At 48.8% G+C, this 23,630-nt stretch overlaps 1 protein-coding gene across 1 annotated transcript; it reads left to right on the top strand.

The window, feature by feature from the left end:
* The first annotated feature begins 12,454 nt into the window (after nucleotides 1-12,454).
* Nucleotides 12,455-18,585, top strand: LOC122709499 (steroid 17-alpha-hydroxylase/17,20 lyase-like). The gene is made up of 8 exons (XM_043926919.1): nucleotides 12,455-12,904; nucleotides 14,498-14,636; nucleotides 14,863-15,092; nucleotides 15,874-15,960; nucleotides 16,350-16,565; nucleotides 16,882-17,051; nucleotides 17,554-17,657; nucleotides 18,154-18,585. The coding sequence occupies exons 1-8, from the start codon at nucleotides 12,608-12,610 to the stop codon at nucleotides 18,438-18,440; spliced, it is 1,530 nt and encodes a 509-aa protein (XP_043782854.1). The 5' UTR covers nucleotides 12,455-12,607; the 3' UTR covers nucleotides 18,441-18,585.
* The last annotated feature ends 5,045 nt before the right edge of the window (nucleotides 18,586-23,630 follow it).

The raw sequence follows: 23,630 nt of genomic DNA, 5'->3' as shown, positions 1-23,630 counted from the left end.
AAGCACATTCCTCTAAAACAGCACCTTCTTGCAACAGAGATGGTTGGGGGGTGGGGGTGTTTTATAAAGTCACGTGAAAGGCTTGGATGAGAAACACCCTTTCTGTTAGGTGACAGTAGGGAACTGAGGTGTTCTACGGAGTTCTCGCTTGTAGTATTCACAGATTTTTACAATCAGTTCCATTACGAGTTTTAGCTTCCACCTCTGGTAGTACAAACGAGTGCTGCCCTGGTGTCTGCTGCATCATATAAAGCCAGTCCCCTTCCAGCAGAGTCTCACTTACTATGTCCTAAACCTGGTATCAAGGATAAAGAAGCCCACACAGGAGGGTAATGGTGACTGGGACACTCAACCCAGACAAGGAACAGGGCCGTGGGGAGGCGGTCTGGCAGCAGATTTGGTGCAGAAACACTCCCTATGACATGCAAGAGCAGGACAACACTGAAGACATGCGCCTCCAGAGTTACCACCGCCACACTGGAGCTCTGTGATCTCGAAGAGTTAACTTCTTAGTTTCAGTTGCCTCACAGGAGAAAGGAGATAAGAACTCCTACCTCCTGGGCTGTCATGATGAAATAATCAAAGTATCATGCCCGGCAGCATAGGGGTTAAATTAGAAGTTAGCAAATTCCCTCAGCCCTCTCCCTGGGCATGCCCTCCCCACTTGCAGCTCCATCACAACATTTCAGTGCTGTCCTTGGGAGTCCCGAAGATTTCTGACAGTGTCCAGGGAGTAACCAGGGTTCAACACTCTGGCTACTCTGTCATATTCAGCATCAGGCCACACAAGGGCCTAACACAAAACTTCCCTGGTGGTTTAGTGGTTAAGAATCCACCTGCCAGTGCAGGAGACATGGGTCTGATCCCTGTTCCAGGAAGATCTCACATGATGCAGGGAAGCTAAGTCCCTGCGCCACAACTACTGAGCCTGTGCTCTAGAAAGCCCATGCACCACAACGAAGAGTAGCCCAGGCTCAGCCCCACTGGAGAGAGCCTGTGCAGCAACGAAGACCCAGTGTGGCTAATAAACAGATGAATCTTAAAAAAAAAAACAAAAACAGTAAACACCCCCTGTGCCTCTACCGCATACATTCCAACCTGGGCAGGGCCCCATGCCTGAACGGGCCCCAGACCCACTGCAGCTTCACTGGGGATGACTTATTTCAGTACCAGGGATCATCACACTTCATCACTGAGGACATCTCAGGGGACAATGATCCTAGAGAAAGGCAACATTCGAGGTGCAGAATATAAATTATTGTCCTGATGGATCTAGGCTGCATTCTAGCAATTAGAACTCACACTGGTCCTTCCACACACCTACTGTGCAACAACTGAGACCACTGGACTGTGCAAAGGACCACCTGCAAAAGCCACCTTTCCACACCTCTGAACCGTACCACTCCACTCCTACTGTCACTCACCGCCACCTGCCTAAAGGTCCATCATCTGTGACCTTGTTCTACGCCCCCTACCTGTGAGGACGGGGATAAACTTTTTACCCCTCTGTATCCACGATATGCTTTGAGTGGAACAGGTGCTCAATGCTTTTCAGATAGAGATGTTGGTCACAAGAATTTCCAGCATTATAAAATCAATACCTTCTGAATTAAACATGAAATAGAATTCATTCAAATCAGCAGACCAAGAACTTTCTGTTGTAATCTTGTTCTTTGAAAATCAGTAATCCATCTGCTAGGTGGACAGGATAGATTCCCCCGTAACCAGAAAACTCATTTTCTGATCTTGCCAGATAAAGAAGGGATGGCATGCTCAACTACATGTTATACCTAAAATGTTCCATGTGGTGCCATAGCCCAGAAGTACAGCAGGTGATTCTCTTCAGAACTTCAGCCCCAATAAGCACAAAAATACTATTCTCTAGTCAACCCTGTAACTTCCAGGGGGTTGTCTTAACTGTCCCTTAACTGGAAGAACTAACTCAGCCTAAGGCTTCCCTGGTGGCTCAGTGGTAAAGAATCTGCTTGCCAATGCAGAGACATGGGTTCAATCCCTGGGTTGGGAAGATTGCCCTGGAGAAGGGAATGGCTACCCACTCCAGTATTCGCACCTGGGAAATCCCATGGATAGAGGAGCCTAGTGGGCTACAGTCCATGAGGACTGCAAAAGAGTCAGAGGTGCAGGATGAAACTTAGCAACTAAACAACAACAAGGCCTAGCTTCCCTTTATAGACACTGAATTCATGCCACACTCATTATTGGATTGAGGCCCCTCATGCTTTCCTTCCTTCTCTGTGTCATAAAGGACACCAATACTTGCTGAAGCAAGATCTTTGTCTTATCTCAGGCACACCTAATACCCAGACTCATGGAAGACAGTGTCTTATCATCTACAAGAGAAGACAAAAACAACACTCCCGACCTGATCTGTCTGGAATGCTCATTCCCCAGCTCATGTGTCTGGTAAACTCTTACTCATCCTTCGAGACACAGATCAAGTAGCACCTTCTCAGGAAAGCCTCCCATGCCCATCCCGCTCCCCAAGCCTGATTATTTCCACCCTCTGCTGTCCTAGTCACTGGGGATCCTCTGTTTCAGGCTTAGCACACTGTCTTATAGTTATATCCAAGCTACTCAAGTGCAGGGAAGGGGGTGAGGCATGTGGGCCAAGTTGAGGTGGAAAATCTCCAAGTGTGGCTAGATATTACCAGGTCTGAATTACCTGGGGAACTTAATAGAAATGAAGATTCCTGGGCCCTGGCCCCACACCTACTGAATCTATATTCTAATCACCCCACTCCTAGGTGATTTTTATGCATTTGAGAACTACTGCATTAGAGTGTGATTTCTAGGAAGTAAGCACGGTGCTTTATTTATCCTTTGTGCCAGGTCCACGTTCATTAAGTGCAGTGGCATTATTCAGTAGATGCAATGCGCCTGATAATCTTCCACAGAGTAAAATCAAAAGGGCACTCAGAGACACGTGTCTCATCTGGTACCTGGGCCACCTAGATAAACTTCAGAAAATATGCCCCGGCAGGAGCAATGCATTAATCCAACTCCACTTTTATAGACACCAGTACATAGCAAGGAAAACACCAGGCTTTGGAATCAGAATGCCTGGGTTTAAAAATTTTACAACAAAACAAATCAACCAAACGAGCAAAATAAAAAACCAAAAACAAATAAATGTTAATAACCATTTCCCTAGCTAGCTGATCAACCTTGGACAAGTGGTTTACCTTCTGTAAGGCTCAGCACACACTACCAGAGAAACAGAATCACAATCCACATAAGATAGGTGTGTTACGTGTATTAAGAGGGAAATAATATATGAAAGCATATATATATCTGTGTGCGGTCACAACAGTTGGACATGACTGAGTGACTAAACAATTGTTCTTTAACCCATATAAAGTTATTGATATTTGGGCAATTCTGAGATTCTACCCTTCTGGGGGTGGTTGTACAGATTTTTCAGAGATAAAATATCAGTTCCAAAAGGGTTTGATCTTATCTACTGGCCATAAAAAATGAACTCTAAACCTGTCCTTAAGAAGGCATAGTTTCTGCTGATTGGGGCAACCAAGATGATAAGATTCTAAACTTCTGGGCAGATAATGCATATTGCTTAGAAAGCAGCAGGAAAAAGTACCCCTACTTCCTTCCTCTTTGTTAAGATATCTCAGTTCACCCGCCCTGAGGCCTGTGGCTTGTGACTGCCTCCTGAGCAGAGTGCCAGGCACTATGCAGCAGTCATTTTCCGCCCATCCTGTCTCCACCTTGGCTCATCAGCCCTAGGTACCTGCAGGATCAATCCCAGACGAGCTGTATCCACAGATGCAGAACCTACATATGCTGAAAGCCAAGGGTACACAGTTATTTTACATGGAGGACTTGAGCAGCCTCAGATTTTGCTTATCTGCAGGGCTTCTGGAACCAAACTCTTGTGAATACTGAGGGACAGCTGTACTGACATCTGGAGTCAGATAATTCAGGGATGACAGAGGATGAGATGGTGGGATGGCATCACAGACACAATGGACATGAGTTTGGGTGAGCTCCGGGAGTTGATGCTGGACAGGGAGGCCTGGCGTGCTGCCGCTCATGGGGTTGCAAAGAGTCAGACATGACTGAGTGACTAAACTGAACTGAACTGAATTCTTTGCTACAGGGACCCTCCTGTGCATTATAGGATGTTAAGTAGCATCCCTGGACACTATTCACTAGATGCCAGCATCGACACCCCATTCCACCACGGGCTGCTTGTTGTGACGACAATCAACAATGTCTAAACATTGCTAAAAGTCCCAAGGGGAGGGGGGGAAATTGCCCTCAGTTTAGAACCACCATTCCAGCCAAACTGAACCACACAACTCAGTGCAGAATCATGTTTCATCCAGTCTTTGTCACCTGATTGTCCTTTGGGCTCCCCAACCACTCTGTAAATTTCCTAAGAGAAGGATGAAGTCAATCTCACAAGTGCAAATCTCACAATCCAGCAAGGGATTAGACCCACAAAAACCTTCAGAAAGTACTCATCCTGGTGACTTGACGATGCAGTATCCCCACGGGCTGTTCCTCCCCCATGCTCCCCATGCCTCTTACCTACTCTGTACAAGCAGCAGCACAAAGGGATCCTCCAAGGGTTAGGCCAGGATTGTGGCAACATAATTTCACATGATGAGACCAACCCACCGCTCTCTGGGCTTACATAACCAAGCACAATCTGATCCTGGCCTATCAACCATGAATCTAACTCCCAAGACAGGTAAATGATTACACGTTCTATTTTTGCTGGCAGCCCATTCCAGCCTATCCAAGGCTTCCTCAACACACTCCAGAACCACACCCCAAGGAGTGGGAGGCCATAGGTATTCACACCACTGCCTGCAGGGACCCAAGGATTTCCAAATCTTGAAGAAAACCATAGGATAAGCTGTGCAATAATTGAAATGAAGAACGAGACCATCCGTCACAGTTCAGTAGAAGCTCCTGAGAACATGTGTGTTAAGCAAGAGAACCAAACAATAAAGAATACTTTGAACCCCTTGATGCAATGCCCAAGGGAACCAACATATTCTTTGCAACTCAGTCCCAGCAAACAATTCACCACTTGCAGGAAAAGAAGTCACTGTGTCACACTCCAGCCGCTGGTCTTCAAGGCCTGTCTCCCTCTCTCCTGAGATGTGTATTTTCTACCACTGCCCCTCCTATCTCTTTCTGTTACAAGAACAAGACAGGTCAAGCAAGTGACTTCAGATTGAATCTCCATTTTCGGCAACAGACGCCTCTCCTGAGGTAGGTCCAGCTCAAGTCCAGTTGAGCCGTTCCCAGAGGGGCAACGGCTACAGAGCAAGAACAGAAATGGCTAAACCAGGTCAAATTTGCAGGACTGTTTCAGCTCACCATCGCCACACATCCACAAACAGAATCAAGGTTAGTGCCAAGGAGGAACTGTCATCCAGGTGTTGGGGAGTCAGGGAGGGGAAAGAAATTTCATAGCAGTTTGGTTTTTATTTGCCCCAAGTAGTCCCATATTACTCTTTTCCTGGACTAAAATTTACCTCTTCAAGGAAAAGGGGTGGGAGGGGGTGGATCAAACTCAGGGATATTACTGGAGGCAGTGAATGTTTTCTTTGGCCCCACTCTGGATAACACTGTCAAAATCAGCAGATACAGTCTTCTTTTCCACTGAGTTACTGTCCAGTCTGCTGGTTTCTCTTTGCTTTGATAACAGGAATGTGATAAAAAGCAAGCACATTCCTCTAAAACAGCACCTTCTTGCAACAGAGATGGTTGGGGGGTGGGGGTGTTTTATAAAGTCACGTGAAAGGCTTGGATGAGAAACACCCTTTCTGTTAGGTGACAGTAGGGAACTGAGGTGTTCTACGGAGTTCTCGCTTGTAGTATTCACAGATTTTTACAATCAGTTCCATTACGAGTTTTAGCTTCCACCTCTGGTAGTACAAACGAGTGCTGCCCTGGTGTCTGCTGCATCATATAAAGCCAGTCCCCTTCCAGCAGAGTCTCACTTACTATGTCCTAAACCTGGTATCAAGGATAAAGAAGCCCACACAGGAGGGTAATGGTGACTGGGACACTCAACCCAGACAAGGAACAGGGCCGTGGGGAGGCGGTCTGGCAGCAGATTTGGTGCAGAAACACTCCCTATGACATGCAAGAGCAGGACAACACTGAAGACATGCGCCTCCAGAGTTACCACCGCCACACTGGAGCTCTGTGATCTCGAAGAGTTAACTTCTTAGTTTCAGTTGCCTCACAGGAGAAAGGAGATAAGAACTCCTACCTCCTGGGCTGTCATGATGAAATAATCAAAGAATCATGCCCGGCAGCATAGGGGTTAAATTAGAAGTTAGCAAATTCCCTCAGCCCTCTCCCTGGGCATGCCCTCCCCACTTGCAGCTCCATCACAACATTTCAGTGCTGTCCTTGGGAGTCCCGAAGATTTCTGACAGTGTCCAGGGAGTAACCAGGGTTCAACACTCTGGCTACTCTGTCATATTCAGCATCAGGCCACACAAGGGCCTAACACAAAACTTCCCTGGTGGTTTAGTGGTTAAGAACCCACCTGCCAGTGCAGGAGACATGGGTCTGATCCCTGTTCCAGAAAGATCTCACATGATGCAGGGAAGCTAAGTCCCTGCGCCACAACTACTGAGCCTGTGCTCTAGAAAGCCCATGCACCACAACGAAGAGTAGCCCAGGCTCAGCCCCACTGGAGAGAGCCTGTGCAGCAACGAAGACCCAGTGTGGCTAATAAACAGATGAATCTTAAAAAAAAAAACAAAAACAGTAAACACCCCCTGTGCCTCTACCGCATACATTCCAACCTGGGCAGGGCCCCATGCCTGAACGGGCCCCAGACCCACTGCAGCTTCACTGGGGATGACTTATTTCAGTACCAGGGATCATCACACTTCATCATTGAGGACATCTCAGGGGACAATGATCCTAGAGAAAGGCAACATTCGAGGTGCAGAATATAAATTATTGTCCTGATGGATCTAGGCTGCATTCTAGCAATTAGAACTCACACTGGTCCTTCCACACACCTACTGTGCAACAACTGAGACCACTGGACTGTGCAAAGGACCACCTGCAAAAGCCACCTTTCCACACCTCTGAACCGTACCACTCCACTCCTACTGTCACTCACCGCCACCTGCCTAAAGGTCCATCATCTGTGACCTTGTTCTACGCCCCCTACCTGTGAGGACGGGGATAAACTTTTTACCCCTCTGTATCCACGATATGCTTTGAGTGGAACAGGTGCTCAATGCTTTTCAGATAGAGATGTTGGTCACAAGAATTTCCAGCATTATAAAATCAATACCTTCTGAATTAAACATGAAATAGAATTCATTCAAATCAGCAGACCAAGAACATTCTGTTGTAATCTTGTTCTTTGAAAATCAGTAATCCATCTGCTAGGTGGACAGGATAGATTCCCCCGTAACCAGAAAACTCATTTTCTGATCTTGCCAGATAAAGAAGGGATGGCATGCTCAACTACATGTTATACCTAAAATGTTCCATGTGGTGCCATAGCCCAGAAGTACAGCAGGTGATTCTCTTCAGAACTTCAGCCCCAATAAGCACAAAAATACTATTCTCTAGTCAACCCTGTAACTTCCAGGGGGTTGTCTTAACTGTCCCTTAACTGGAAGAACTAACTCAGCCTAAGGCTTCCCTGGTGGCTCAGTGGTAAAGAATCCGCTTGCCAATGCGGAGACATGGGTTCAATCCCTGGGTTGGGAAGATTGCCCTGGAGAAGGGAATGGCTACCCACTCCAGTATTCGCACCTGGGAAATCCCATGGATAGAGGAGCCTAGTGGGCTACAGTCCATGAGGACTGCAAAAGAGTCAGAGGTGCAGGATGAAACTTAGCAACTAAACAACAACAAGGCCTAGCTGCCCTTTATAGACACTGAATTCATGCCACACTCATTATTGGATTGAGGCCCCTCATGCTTTCCTTCCTTCTCTGTGTCATAAAGGACACCAATACTTGCTGAAGCAAGATCTTTGTCTTATCTCAAGCAGACTTAATAACCAGACTCATGGAAGACAATGTCTTATCATCTACAAGAGAAGACAAAAACAACACTCCCGACCTGATCTGTCTGGAATGCTCATTCCCCAGCTCATATGTCTGGTAAACTCTTACTCATCCTTCGAGACTCAGATCAAGTAGCACCTTCTCAGGAAAGCCTCCCATGCCCATCCCGCTCCCCAAGCCTGATTATTTCCACCCTCTGCTGTCCTAGTCACTGGGGATCCTCTGGTTCAGGCTTAGCACACTGTCTTATAGTTATATCCAAGCTACTCAAGTGCAGGGAAGGGGGTGAGGCATGTGGGCCAAGTTGAGGTGGAAAATCTCCAAGTGTGGCTAGATATTACCAGGTCTGAATTACCTGGGGAACTTAATAGAAATGAAGATCCCTGGGCCCTGGCCCCACACCTACTGAATCTATATTCTAATCACCCCACTCCTAGGTGATTTTTATGCATTTGAGAACTACTGCATTAGAGTGTGATTTCTAGGAAGTAAGCACGGTGCTTTATTTATCCTTTGTGCCAGGTCCACGTTCATTAAGTGCAGTGGCATTATTCAGTAGATGCAATGCGCCTGATAATCTTCCACAGAGTAAAATCAAAAGGGCACTCAGAGACACGTGTCTCATCTGGTACCTGGGCCACCTAGATAAACTTCAGAAAATATGCCCCGGCAGGAGCAATGCATTAATCCAACTCCACTTTTATAGACACCAGTACATAGCAAGGAAAACACCAGGCTTTGGAATCAGAATGCCTGGGTTTAAAAATTTTACAACAAAACAAATCAACCAAACGAGCAAAATAAAAAACCAAAAACAAATAAATGTTAATAACGGTTTCCCTAGCTAGCTGATCAACCTTGGACAAGTGGCTTACCTTCTGTAAGCCTCAGCACACACTACCAGAGAAACAGAATCGCAATCCACATAAGATAGGTGTGTTACGTGTATTAAGAGGGAAATAATATATGAAAGCATAGATATATCTGTGTGCGTGTGTGTATGTGTATATATATATATATAAAGTATAATAAAGACTCACAGCATATATGTTTTGTATCATTTTCTTAAAAACAGAATTATCACCAAGTAATTTTTAGAAGGCTCGCTTTTACATAGGTCCAATAAAGAACACAGCTTCACTGTTAGACACAGAAACACTGGAAATATACAAAATTATGTTACCAAAGATACTCAGGGTTCTCACAGGCAAAGTTTGAATCACAGAAGGCTGGGATAGAAAGGGCCTCATGAGGTCCTCAAGTCCAGCCCTCTACCAGGAACCCATTCAGAAACAAGAACGTAGATTCATCCCTGCCGGGCAGCCTCTGAGATGTTCCCCACAACCAACCCAGCCCTTCATGCCATGCCACCCAGCGCTGCAACCTCTCACTTAACTGCGGAGGTTACTGGATTGAGCACGGATTACAGTCATCACTACAGTACGGATTACAGTAAGCAATGGCCTCCCAAGTCTCAGTCAACAAACAATGTCCAAATCCCAGGGCAAGAGCTCCTGCCATTAGATCCTCCACCTCTGTCTAGAAACCAGTCCTCTAGCTTCTTGTTTCTTTATGTTTTTACTAAATGTCTATTCTCAGTCAGCCAGAGTGCTAGTGTTTTAAATACATTCTTTCGTCAAATTCTCCCAATAACTCTTCCAGTAGGTTTTATTATTTTCAAGACGAGGTTCAGAGCAGTTATGCAGCCTCTGAGACCCTGAGGGGGAGTCAAGATACAGAGGCAGGTCTTTCTGGCTCCCCAGTCCTACTCTTTCCACTGTATCAGGCAGTTTCCAGCTGCTATTCCCCCGTCTGCTGACATAGCAGGAGATGCTTCCTATTTCCAACACTGCTCAAAATCCTCGCCAGGGCTTACTCTGCCCACAAGTCAAAAGGACAGCCTTTCTTGAGGGACAGAGGAGGTGCTCCAATAGGGTCCCCACTCTCTCTGCCTACCTCTGCATCAAAGGAACTCTGACCATTAACAAAAGCACTAATAGAACGCGTGGAGCTTTTCAGAAAAGCTCACTTTTAGAAGAATTTCAGGCCACCCAAGGGACACTCGAGCCCTTTTCTAAGAGTGACGTTAAACCAGCAGTCCCTAGCAGCAAATATACTTCTTTTCTAAGACTTCTGGTTTGATCACATCTGTGGCTTTTTCTCACCCAGGAACAGGCAGCAGGAGGGTGTGCGTCTGTCCCTGCCCCCACTTACAGCCACTGCTGATTACAGCTACACATTCCGATACAGACATGCCTCTCAGACCAAAGAGGGGGCAGGGGTGGCCTGATCTCAGAAGCCCTGGAACAAATAGTTGGCAACAGCTGTGTTCTCAGAAGACCGCAGTTGGTCGCTACTGTTTTCTCATTCCACACTAGGTTACCGGCTATAATTCAAGTGCCCCTACTTCAAACGGCAGCTCGCAAAGTAATCAAGTGTCTGCCACAGGGGTCTGCTGGCTTTGAAAACTCGATCAGGAAGACCAAAATGTGGTCAGTCCCACCCCCACCCCTCTGAGACATTCAGGACGTCCCTCAGACTCACAGCCCTGACCACAGGCTTAAAAGGAGAAAGTCTCTAAAAGGAGCCCTTCCCTTGAAAAGAAGGCTCCCACCCCAGCTCAGAATCTCTTCAGAAGCAGAGAACTGTGAAGAAATCTCTGCTAACTAACCCAATTATGGAGAACCCTCTCCCCCTCCCAGCCTCACCCCTCAACTGTTTCCTCACTAAGGCTTTGGCAATGGTTTTACGGTGTCTAATGAAAAATCAGAAGAGATACCCAAGCAAGATCTCAGGGATACAGAGGGGTTAAGAACCCAGTGGCCGGAGGGGTAAGGAGCAACTGGAAAGCAGGCAGAAAAGCCTGGAAAATTCTGTAAGGGAGCTGGCCTGCTGTAACTGTGAGACATTTTCTAAAAGGCTCCCTCCACCCAAAGCACTAGTGCGATAAGTAAGCTCCCACCCTCTTCCCTTTCCGAACCCAATCCCCAACCACCCATTCTATTACCTGTCTAAGACCCAAAAGGAAAGGCATCCTGCAAGAGCATCATCCACACTAACGCTGGGAAAAAAGGGCTTTTGAAAAGTTAAGGTCTTGGAAGCCAATGGTTAATTAACCAATTAAAAAATAATAAATAAACATTAAACTTTAAAAAAGAAATATATTCCACTGTTATTCCCATTATAGAGGAGGAAACTGAAATTTAAAACAGGTAAGTAGCCATAAAACTACTATATGACCCAGCGATTCCACTTCTAGGTATTTACCTCTCCAAAACTGAAAGCAGGGACCCAAATAGATACTATGTACATGCTATGGACATGTACACCCATGTCCATAGCAGCATTATTCACAGTAGCCAAAAGTGGAAACTATCGAAGTGTCCATCAACTGATGAATGAACAAACAAAAGGTGGTATACCCACTTAACAGAATGGTGTTCAATCATAAAAAGGAATGAAGGGGACTTCCCTTGTAGTCTGGTGGCTAAGATTCTACACTTCTAATGCAGGCGACTCAGGTTCAATCCCTGGCCAGGGAACTAGAACCCACGTGCTGCAATGAAGATTGAAGATCTTGAGGACTGCAATTAACTCCCAGCACAACCAAATAAACGAATATTTAGAAAATGAATGAAGTCCTGACGTATGCTACAGAGTAGATGAACCTTGAAAACATTATGCCTAGTGAAACAAGCCAGTAACAAAAGACCAAATGTTATAAGATTCCACTTATGTGAAACAGGCATATTCACAGAGACAGATTAGAGGATACCAGGGACTGGGGGGAATGAGGAGCGGGAGTTATTGCTTCCTGGGTATACGTTCTCTTTGGGGTTATGAAAACAGTTCTGGAGGTAGAGAGTGAAGATGGCAGTACAACACTATGAAGTATACTCAATGCTACTGAATTGTACACTCAAAGTGGTAAACTTTATGCTATGCATACTTTAACATACTAAAACATTTTGAGTCATATAGCTGTAAGGCGTAGAAGCTAGAATTTGAGCCTAAACCCATCTGACTCTAGGGCCCCTGCTGTCAACCCAAGGGTTCCACTCCCTCTGGCAAAAGCAGCAAACAAGGAATGGAGAGAACTGGATTCAGGCCAACACTATCTCTGTGACTTTATTCAAGCCTGACCCTAGGAGGCCTCACTTTCCTCAGCTGATAAAACTGGATAGCTGTCTGTTGATTGTGATTTCATCACACAGAGAGTCCCAAGCCGTGATTCCTGACCCAGATATCATTTGCTTCTGGCCCACTCTGGAGATGTTGATGGACAGTGAGCAAGGGACAGGGACTAGCTGTCTGTGCCCTTACCTAGCCCCTCCCCTAGGGGTTTGCCCTGGTGTGGAGCCAGCTCTTAAAAGAAGCCTCCTCTCCCCTCCCCATTCTGGGAGAGGACTCCTGGCTGTGCTCCAGGATAAACTTCCACAAGGCGAGCAATAACATAAAGTCAAGGAAAAGGTCAGGGGAGCCCTTAAAAAGGCCTTCTTGCATCCTAAGGTGGCTGAAGCCATTCCACAGCTGTTTGTCCTGCCTGCTTCCACCCAGACACAATGTGGGTGCTCTTGGCTGTCTTTCTGCTCACCTTGGCCTATTTATTTTGGTCCAAGACCAAGCGCTCTGATGCCAAGTACCCCAGGAGCCTCCCATCCCTGCCCCTGGTGGGCAGCCTGCTGTTCCTCCCCAGACGTGGCCAGCAGCACGAGAACTTCTTCAAGCTGCAGGAAAAATATGGCCCCATCTATTCCTTTCGTTTGGGTTCCAAGACTACTGTGATGATTGGAAATCACCAGTTGGCCAGGGAGGTGCTTCTCAAGAAGGGCAAGGAATTCTCTGGGCGTCCCAAAGTGGTAAGCAATGCCTCTCATCCCTCCCCTCACCAGCCCCTGGGCATGTTGAGCTCTTCAGCCAAGGCCATGCCTGCCTGCAATGCTCCTTCCAGTTCCAGCAACCTGTGATTCTTCCAAACACAGACTGGTGGGGCTGTGGGTGGGGAGCGACCCCTCAGACTTCACCCAGCCTCTAAACTAGGCAGGAAGAATTAAAGGAAGATTTTAGTTTCTGGGTTTCTCTGGAGGTGGGACAGGGTGGGAGTGGTGGTTTGAGGGGGTCAGGGAGCCATTACATCATCTCTCCGAGCTGAAAAACTGAAAGTGTGAACCACTCAGTCTTGACTGACTCTTTGCGATGCCATGGACTAGCCCACCACACTCCTCTCTCCACAGAATTCTCCAGGCAAGCATACTAGAGTGGGTTGCCATTTCCGACTCTGGGGGATCCTCCTGACCCAGGAATCAAACCCAGGTCTCACCCATTGCGGGAAAGTTCTTTACCACATGGGAAGCCCAAGAGTCTAGCTCTCTGAGCCTAGACTACCATGATTCACTGAAAGAGTGTATGTAAAGCATTTAGCCCAGTGCTGGATGTTCTCAATAACTAGCCTTGATGAACGCTGTTCACACGGAAAAATGGGAGTGATTACTGTCCTCCGCAAAAAGCTATGAGGGAGAAGTACCCTGATTCTTGGAGGGCTGGGATCACTATTTCCCTGGAGCTTCCTCGAGCTGCCCCAGCCCTGGGGAGCTGACCTCTGCGAGCACTTTCACGGAGGGTACAGAAGATTCAAGCTTTCAAGCTTTCTGCTTGCTCCTGGGAGCAGAAGGGAGTGGGAGCTAGTCATCCAGGAACACTGCCGGGCTCCGACACAGCACCTGGCTGCTGAGTACTCCCCTGAACATCCTGGGCAAGGCCCCCTGGCTGCTCATCTTTGATCAGACCAAGGGTTGACTCTTCTTTCCTTGGGCCAGTCGGCCTGGTCTGTGGGCCAACTACCCTCCCTCTTCCACCTCTGCTGGGCTTCTTCTCTCCAGGGCAAAAAGGAAGGAGGCTGCTAATCTGATGGGGTCTGCAGATCCGGGGATAGAAGAGGGGAGGTCTGGGGGACCTGTATAGTTTTGGGGGTCCTCTGGGAAGAAGCAGCTTGGCCCAAGTCCAAGCTGGGTGGACAAGACATGTGCGCTCTTCTGATGTGGCCCTGTGGTGGGCACACAGCTGGCAATGGAAGGGGGAACTAAACGGGGCTCAGCTGCTGTGCCTTTAGCAGCCCCCATCCCCAGAGGACCCAGGGAAGGCCAGGGGCCTGGTGTGTCCTCAATCTCTGCTCCTACAAGTTTGGAGAGTCCATCCCATCACAGCTGCCTCACCCTGTCATTGCTCTGAAAATCTAATTCGGGGTTCTTTCTTTCTCCTTACTCTGTCTCTCCGTTGGAACTGGGAGTGTTAGGCCGTAGGTTCTGTCCTACCAAGGCCCTGCAGTCAGGGTGGAGTGAAGCAGGGAACTCTACAAGGAGGCTGCACGACAGGTACCAGCCTCACTCCTCTCGGTGAGGGTGGGTGGATGGGGTCTGAGTCCTATGTCCTATGTCCTTTCCTGCTTTCCAAAGGCCACTCTAGACATCCTGTCAGACAACCAAAAGGGCATTGCCTTTGCCGACCATGGTGCCCACTGGCAGCTGCATCGGAAGCTGGCACTGAATGCCTTTGCCCTGTTCAAGGATGGCAGCCTGAAGTTAGAGAAGATCAGTGAGTGCCTGGCTGGCCCTGGGCTGCAGGAGCTTGAAGAGGGTTGGGGAGGGGGAGGGTTCTCCCCCCCACCCCCACCCCGCTGGGTACCTCCTTTCCACATTTTCTTGGCTACCGCTGCCATCTACTGGCCATCTGCTCTCTGTCTTAGATTAAGATGGAACTGGTGGAGACGGGGGTGAAGGGATGGCTCCATGCCCACCCTTACACCCCTCTCTCCCCTCAGTTAATCAGGAAGCCAATGTGCTGTGTGATTTCCTGGCCACCCAGCATGGAGAATCCATAGATCTGTCTGAGCCTCTCTCTCTGGCGGTGACCAACATAATCAGCTTTATCTGCTTCAACTTCTCCTTCAAGAATGAAGATCCTGCCCTGAAGGCCATACAAAATGCCAGTGGTGGCATCCTGGAGGTTCTGAGCAAGGAACTTCTCTTAGACATATTCCCTGTGCTGAAGGTGAGGATGTGGAGAGGCCCTATGGGCAGACCTCAGCAGACCCTGACAGCATCCCCAGTTCTTTCCTCTTACAGTTCACTCCAGACCCACATTTTTTTCTGACTACCTCAATCACAGTGACCTCTACCTCCTCTCACTCTTCAAGACCTTGCTGCTTCTCTACAGAATAGGTTTAGCTTCTAACATATGCATTTTAATACTGATGATAATGTTTTAGGTGGTATTGTTTAGTCACTCAGTCGTGTCTGACTCTTGCGACCCCACGAACTGGTACCAGCGTGACTCCTCTGTCCATGGGATCTCCCAGGCAAGAACACTGGAGTGGGTTGCCATTTCCTTCTACAGGGCATCTTCCCAACCCAGGGATTGAGCCCACGTCTCCTGCATTGCAGGCAGAGTCTTTACCCGCTGAGCAACTGGGAAATGCCATGTGCCAGTACCAAAGCTCCACAGGCATTCATCATGCGTTCCCTTTGGAAGTGGGCTTTATTATCCCCATGCAGATGAAATACAGGCTTCAAAAAGTTAAGGAACTTAATCACGGCTTGAGACTCAAGTCTGTGTTACTACTGAGTAAAGTCTCAGTCAGCGCTAGATGTTTGACTGAAGGGGGAAGGGGAAGTGGAGGTGACTCCTTTCTCCCTTGTTTGGAATTGTCCTGGTTGTCACTGATGGCCCCATTCTGGGTCCCTATGCTGCCTTCCATTCTGGCTGAAGGTTGGGGTTAGAGTGGGAACTTGCCAGGGACGGACAGGTAGAATCTAACATTTCCACTTTGCAGATTTTCCCCAGCAAAGCTATGGAAAAGATGAAGGGTTGTGTTCAAACGCGAAATGAATTGCTGAATGAAATCCTTGAAAAATGTCAGGTAGGTGATAGGGCAGAAGAGAGGACGAGTTAGGTGGAAAGCGGCAGGAGAGCAGGGTTGGGTCCATTTTGGACAGTGTAGGATCTCCAGCACCTAGCAGAGAGTCTGGCATGTAGTAGGTGCTCAATAAAAACTGACTTAACTAATAAATAGGAATAGAGAAGTGAGGAACTGAAGAGGATCCTGGAAGGGACCCATCCACCCCGCAAATTTAAAGAGGGCCCAGTGTTTTCTCCACTTCCTCAAGTTCATGGGTCCTGACTAGCCTCACTCCACTCCCTCATTTCCAAGTGGGAGGAGCCTTTGTGTCTACAGTCTGGGTGAGAGTATGGCAGGGCTTGCAGATGGGGCTCCTTCCTCATCATAATCTCCCAATCTCCCCCAACCAGGAGAACTTCAGCAGTGACTCCATCACTAACTTGCTGCACATACTGATCCAAGCCAAAGTGAATGCAGACAATAACAACGCTGGCCCAGACCAGGATTCAAAGCTGCTTTCAAATAGACACATGCTCGCTACCATAGGGGACATCTTCGGGGCTGGTGTGGAGACCAGCACCTCTGTGATAAAGTGGATCGTGGCCTACCTGCTACACCATCCTTCAGTGAGTTTCTCTCTACCCGAGCTTTCCCAAGCACTCTTGACCCCAGACACACTCACCTCTGCTCCAGAGAAAGGGAGAGGCAATACCCCTGGGATTTCTTTGCAGGATGACTGGGCTGTTGCCCCCTTTGCCCAAGCAGTGGTTGGCTCTGGTCCTTGGGCGGAGCTGCCCCATCTTCTGCAAGCAAAGCTGGGGTTGCAGAGCCACCGCTGGGCTGGGTCTGGGCCCTTTTGGATGTAACAGTAGGATTCTTCTAAGCCCTTGCTTCTCCTAGGCTGATACACCCAGGTAACATCCACCCTGTTCTGGCCCTCAGTTGAAGAAGAGGATCCAGGATGACATTGACCAGAATATAGGTTTCAGTCGCACCCCAAACATCAGTGACCGGAACCGCCTTGTCCTGCTGGAGGCGACCATCCGAGAGGTGCTCCGAATCCGCCCTGTGGCCCCAACGCTGATCCCCCACAAAGCTATCATTGACTCCAGGTGTGCCATCCCTCCCAGGACATCCACCCACCTGGTCCCCCCTCCAGGATCTGACCCCTCCAGCTGGCTGGTGAACCTACAGTCAATCACTGACAACCGATCATCCTACCCACGACCCTCCTGACGAGTGTGTCTATACCCACTGACACCCACCGACCCATCGACCTGACCTCCCTCAGAAGCTGCCTGCTGCCTGGGAGACTCATGCTCCGACCCAATCCAAAAGCCGCACACACACACACACACACTCACGCTCACACGCACCAGCTCAGTATGCACACCCAAGGCCCTAACAGACCCACAGTGTTGATACTAAGTGCTAGTCGGGAATAGAGTGCGGGATTCATATTCATTCTGGTAGAAGCTGAGGAGAAGATGCGGGAGTGGGCATGAGGGAGCCAAGGACTCTTTTCCCCAGGGTAGGGACCACGCAGCCTTGGGGCAGAGCAGGTGGGGAAGGACAATACTCCAGACCCTCTTTTCCTCTCCCTCTCTGGGGCAGCATTGGCGACTTTACCATTGACAAGGGCACAGACGTTGTGGTCAACCTGTGGGCACTGCATCACAACGAGAAGGAGTGGCACCAGCCCAACCTGTTCATGCCCGGTGAGTCCCTCTTCTGTCCTTCCCTCCCAGGCCATGCCGCCCGCTCTGTGCCCACCTCTCCAGCATTGCTTCCCTTCTGCCAGGCTTCCTACTAGAAGACTCCTGACTCCCACTATATGGACCTGTTGACACCCCCAGCCTACCCTACACTTACCCAGATTCTTCACAGCTGGGTTTCCCATTCTCCTTCCACCAACTCAAGCCTCCTCTCCTAAGAAGACCTACAGGCATATGTCTCCTGTGAAGTCAGCCCCCTCTCCTCTTGGATGGTGCCATTTTCACCTGTTTAATACACCTTTTCATCCTTCCTGAATATTCCATCTTCTCTGTGTGATTAAGGGCTACCTGAGAGCAGGACATTTATCTCTCCTAAGATTGCCCCCCAAAGAAGGCTGTCCACCTTCTCAGACTGGGGCTCCCCAGGCAGGGCCTTGTGCTCCCCCTACTCTACTGACACGGGCCCTGGCTACCAGCTGATGCCTCCCCATGTCCGCAGAGCGCTTCTTGGACCCCACGGGGACGCAACTCATCTCGCCATCATTAAGCTACTTGCCCTTTGGAGCAGGACCCCGCTCCTGCGTAGGTGAGATGCTAGCCCGCCAGGAGCTCTTCCTCTTCATGTCCCGGCTGCTGCAGAGGTTCAACCTGGAGATCCCGGATGATGGGAAGCTACCCTGTCTGGAGGGCAATGCCAGTTTTGTCTTGCAGATCAAACCTTTCAAGGTGAAGATCGAGGTGCGCCAGGCCTGGAAGGAAGCCCAGGCTGAGGGTAGCACCTCATGACTCCACCCTATGTGACCCCACCCCACAGAATTAGAGGAGCTCCCCCACCCTCTCCCACCACTCCTTCTTCCTCCCCGCCCACTCTGCCTTCTTTCCCAGCCTGCAGCCCTGGCAGGGATGCGCATAAAACAGTTTTTTCTCCAAAGTTCCCTGAGCAGCTCATTCATTTGTTCACTCATTTCTTTCAACAAGTATTTTATTGAACACCTACTATGTGCCACTCACTCTCCTTGGACCCTCAGGCTCCTTGGCCTCATGAAACTTAAAATTCTAATGAGGGCTGACAAATGAACATTTCAGAAACTCATAAGTGCTTTGGAGTCAATTATACTGGGTGCCTATGATGTGAGGTGAATGGTCAAGGTGGGGGTGGCCATTGTGAATGAAAGGTTGGGGGAGGCATGAACTAGGGGGAGGTGCCCCACGCTGTGGGAGCCGCATGGAAAAGGCTCTCATCGTCGGAGAGGCCACTCCGTCTAGAGCAATGCCAATGAGGGGAAGAATGGTCCCTGATGAAGGGACTGCAGGCAGGACCAGGTCCCACAGAGTGTCTCTAAGTAGCAGGAAGGAGTTCCGGTTTCTAGTCCAGGTATGAGAGGAAGTCATAGGAGGGTTTATACATTTAAGTGGAAATGTCTGGTTCATATTTTTTAAAGTTCATCCAAGTGGAAACTGGTCTGCAGAGAGATGAGAGTTGGGACTGGTGGAGGAGGTTGTGCTGGTCCCTGAGAGCAAAACGATGGTGGTTTACACCCTGGGGATGGCAGGGGAGATGGCAAGAAGTAGTGGGATTAAGTTTACACTTTGAAAGTAGAGCAGCAGGTCATGTTGGCTTTGATCCAGTCATTGCTGTGTGTACCTCAAAGGTTTGTCTTTGGAGGAGTTGTCTGTAATCCACAAACTCAACCCACCACTACTCCTCCTTCTGTCTTGGTCCCCAAAGACTGATAGGTCTCCTTTTCCTTGTTCTGTGCTGGAGTAACCACCACCAGGGAAGGGCTTCCACAGCAGCCTTCTGCTAAAACACTGAGGCTCTGTCCCCACTCCCCACCCCCAAACCCCAGGAAGCCTGTAAATGCCTTACTAGAAAACAGAACCTTCTTCAAACCCTAAATCCAGCATCTTTAAACCTTGGCTGCTGGCCAGTCCGCAAGCAAACGATGTCCTGAGATGCCCTGGGAGAAACTGGCCCTTGCTCTCTAGCCTAGAGAGAGGCCCCAACCACAGCTCCCTGGCGCCAGCCAGACCAGGGTCAGATCATCAGCGACCCAGTCCTGACTGGAGAAGGGCTCTGGACCGGCTGGGAGGACAAGCCTGAGACCCTCTGGCCAAGTTCCAGACAGACGAAATCAAGGGAGCCCCACAAGGAGGGAGGGTCATGGCTTTCCATCACAGCAGCATCTTCTTCCTTCAAAGAGCTTTGCTAATCCAGGGGTACCTGACTCCTGTTCCCCAACTCAGTCCTGGCCTTCTCTGGCCCATGACCCTGAGGCCTTGCTAAAGAGCCCAGAGGAGTCAGTGGGCAGCTGAGGCTGACTCAGCCCCCAGCACAGGAGCCGAGAGAGATGACACCACCGCGAGCTGAGGAGAAAGGGGTTAAACTGGAGGTGGCCCCCTGCTTCTCCCGGGTTCCTTGACCCCGCCGGCTGGTCGCTGGTCCAGAGCTGAGCAGCCCTTGGCTCAGAGAGTGGAGAGCGGCCCAGCTGGAGGAGGGAAGTGCTCCAATCTGCTCAGACTCTGAAAGGAACAACATCCCCTTTAGAAGAAGTGGGCAAGTGTAACTGGGATGGAATCAACCACTTCCCAGCTACTGATTCAGACCATTGTCTGGCCATAAAATGAGAGGTGAAGGGGAGAAACCTGAGGGCCAAGGGGGCAGGTGTGTGGGGCGATAACGTGCCCTAAATCACCCAGCGACTCAGCTGCAGGGCTGGGGCAAGAACCCGGAATATTTCAGTGATGTGGAATGAGTAGCCAGCACGCTCTCCCCACAGGTCTTCTGCATCTGTGCAGAAGGGCTTGGCTGTCTGGCTGGGGAGAGAGAGTACAGTTGAGTGTCCTTTCCGGAAGTGACTTCTGACACCTGCCCAAACTGCCCTTCCCCTGCCTGGAAGGCCATTTTCCACTGACCTAAATCCTTTTAGTGCTCAGCTTCCGTTCCTTGGTGTGGAATCACGTGTGCATCTGAACGCCTGCGTGGGCTGCAAACGGGTGTGACCGCCAGGGACACTGTCTGTCCCAGCATCTCTGGAATTCAAGACTGAGCCCTCTTGTGTTCTTTTGGCTGAATGACAACCTGACAAGCAGAAGGTTAGACACACAAGAGCAATGAGTCAGATTCTCTACATCACTCAACTAATTGGTCTGGTGATAAAAGAACCCTAACTCCTTATGCAGAAGGAAATCCAGATCTTTGGCAAAGCTCGGTCTTCATCAAGACCATACAGCCACCTTTTCAGCCTCAGGCTGCCCTTAACCAGAGTAGTGGTGTGATGGCAAATAAACATTGAACAACTCGTTATCTGGTGCTGGTGGGAGGGAACAGCCCTGATTTTTCACTGTGGTGTGAACATTCCCATCATGACCAATTTCAAGCCACCAATATAATGTCACACAGGAGCTGGGGAAGAGACTCCCAGTAGCATAACATACTATTTGTCATTATATTACACAGTTAATACCATTATACAATATTCTCACCCTACATAGACATATACCTCAAGGGCACTGATAATAGCAATGTAGTAAAATAACTAGGAAATGATCAGTTTTGTGTATTTATTACCTTTGTTTTACATATAATTTACTCAATTGCAAGCTTATATAAGTTTTGTGATTAAATAGCTCATAAACTCCTGAAAATTTAATGATCAGTTCTCAGGAGTTGTAAGAGCTGGCCTTCGCAGGGGAAACAGGTTGTCCCTGTCGTCAGAAGAGTGGTTCCCCAAAGTCCCCGTTCTGAGGGGAGGAGAAGAGCCCCTCACTGGTAACCTAGTGGGGTGTGGGTGGGTGAGTGTGTGAATGCTCTGGTCGGCCTCTGGTGGCCACTAAACCTGCAGCATATGAAGAGCCCTCTCTCCAGCGAGACGCTTGTGGGGACAAACACACATCTCAGGACAGGAATCTAATCACAGAGGCTCTAGAGGGGTGGGGGAAGGCCTGCAGGAGGAGGCCCCGGGTTCTGGTCCCCAGGGATCTCAGGCTCTCACTGTTAGGCTCACTGTTGACTTCTCGTTGGGAAAGTGGGGTAATTTACCACCTGCTGCCATTATCTGAGGTTCTGGTGAGGAAGAAAAGCAGAAAGGGCTGTGTGAGAAGAGAGGTTCACACTGTTAGAAGTTACAAAAGGTAAAAGAGGTCAGGCTGCAGGAGCAAGTTCTCTCAGAGTCGTCACTTATGGACCAGTGAGCACAGGCCACTGATTAGGCCTTTCTGAACCTCTGTGTTCTCACCTGTAATATGGGTGTGTAGAAATAGCACCACCAACCTCAGAGGACCAAAGGTCCTTTGCTAAGGACCAAATAGGAATCTCCATTTCCTGTTCAGTGCTTAATAGATTCTGGTTTTATTTTCAGTGCCTATGTCCAGACCCACCAAATCAGACCTTCTCTAAGGGTTTTACACAAACCTCCCAAAGGCTACCAGCTTGGTCAGGGAGGGGAGCAGGTATCCAGATGGGTCTGTCTGCAGGACAGGACCACAGGAGGCCCCCCTCTTGCAGCTCCAGATGGCCTTGCCCACTGCCCCCTTTTCTGCTGGAGCCAGGGCAGGTTGGCAGGTGGGAAGTGGGTGGAGACCCCAAAGACAACTTTTCACAGTTCCAACACCAGGATGTTCTGTAACATTTTCCAGTGGTATTGTTTCTTGAGACTCCTTAGTGAGAAGATGCTCAAGGGAAGGTTAAATTGTGGCGAGGAGCAGGCTGATACAGAAGGAGAAATTTTAGCTCAAACAAAAATCCTCTTCTCCCTCTCAACTGCCACAAAGTTGTTGTTGTTGTTTTTAATCTCTGAGGAAGAGCGAAACACTCTTGCAAGGAAGAGACACAAAGAAGGTCCAAATAACTCCTGAATATTTTACAGTGTTTCCAAGGGGTTACTGAACAACCTGCCATTTCAGCACTGAGGGGCTCTGGTAGGTGAAAGCTGGCTGGGTGTGGGGCCTCTGTGGGGGCTTATAATGAGGCAAGGGGAGAGGAAGAGGGAATAAAGTAGCTCCAGAGGAAGCCATGTCTGATTCAATTGCTACCATCTTACTCCCCTGCTCAACACATCCTTCTCTGATTCCCTCTCACCTTTGAAAAGAAAAAGTTCACGTGGCTTGTGAGCCCAAACGATACAACTCTTCACTCTCTGGCCAACTAGTTAAGCAGTCCTTTGGCAATCAACAGATGTGTTTTAATCCTGACTCTACCACAACTCCACCAGCTGTGTGATCTTGGACCAGTTAATTAACTCCTCTGAATGCTTCATCCCAATTAATAAAGCAGGAATAATTAATAGCCCATACTTCAGAGGGCTGCTTTGAGGCTAAAATAAGAAAATATAGGTAAGATGCTTATGCTAAAGACCTGGTGTTAATAAAGTCAATAAATAAGGACACATTAAAATCTTTTTATTACCAGCTTACCTCTCCAGTTTCATCTCCTGTCACTTTCCAGAAGGCAATTACCTAGAGGGATGAAACTGCTCAGTTTTAGACATGACACCACATTCTCCTGTTTTAAGTTTCCCACATTAATTTTGTGCTTTTCAGCACCTGGCATACAGTTGGCATTCAATAATCTGCAGACTGATTGCCTGGAATTGCCCTTCCACCTTTCTTCACTTGGCAAGCTCAGTTTAGAGGTCCCAGATCCAGGAAGGCTGCCCTGAACCCTCAGGTGGGCTACATTCTCCTCTACAGCATCCTGTGTACACGTTTCATGGTACTTACCATGTACTGCTAAAACTGTTCATGTGCCCTTCTCCCTTGCTAGACTATTATTAGCTCTTCTAAAGAGAAGCCAGGTCTAAGGCATCCCCAATGCCTAGCACATGGTAGGTGCTCGGAAGTGCTCAGCTCTTAAGGCCAGTCGCCTGTCCCAGCTGGGAACTGTATCCCAAACATCTCCCACAGCCTTTTCCAATGAAATGAACAAGACCCAAGGCCCTTTCCAATGAAAACCAGGTTTCCAGCAGGTTTCAACAG

The sequence above is a fragment of the Cervus elaphus genome, chromosome 15 (assembly GCF_910594005.1).
Source record: "Cervus elaphus chromosome 15, mCerEla1.1, whole genome shotgun sequence".
In the NCBI taxonomy this organism is placed as follows: domain Eukaryota; kingdom Metazoa; phylum Chordata; class Mammalia; order Artiodactyla; family Cervidae; genus Cervus; species Cervus elaphus.
This window is presented reverse-complemented; position numbering and strand designations above follow the sequence as displayed.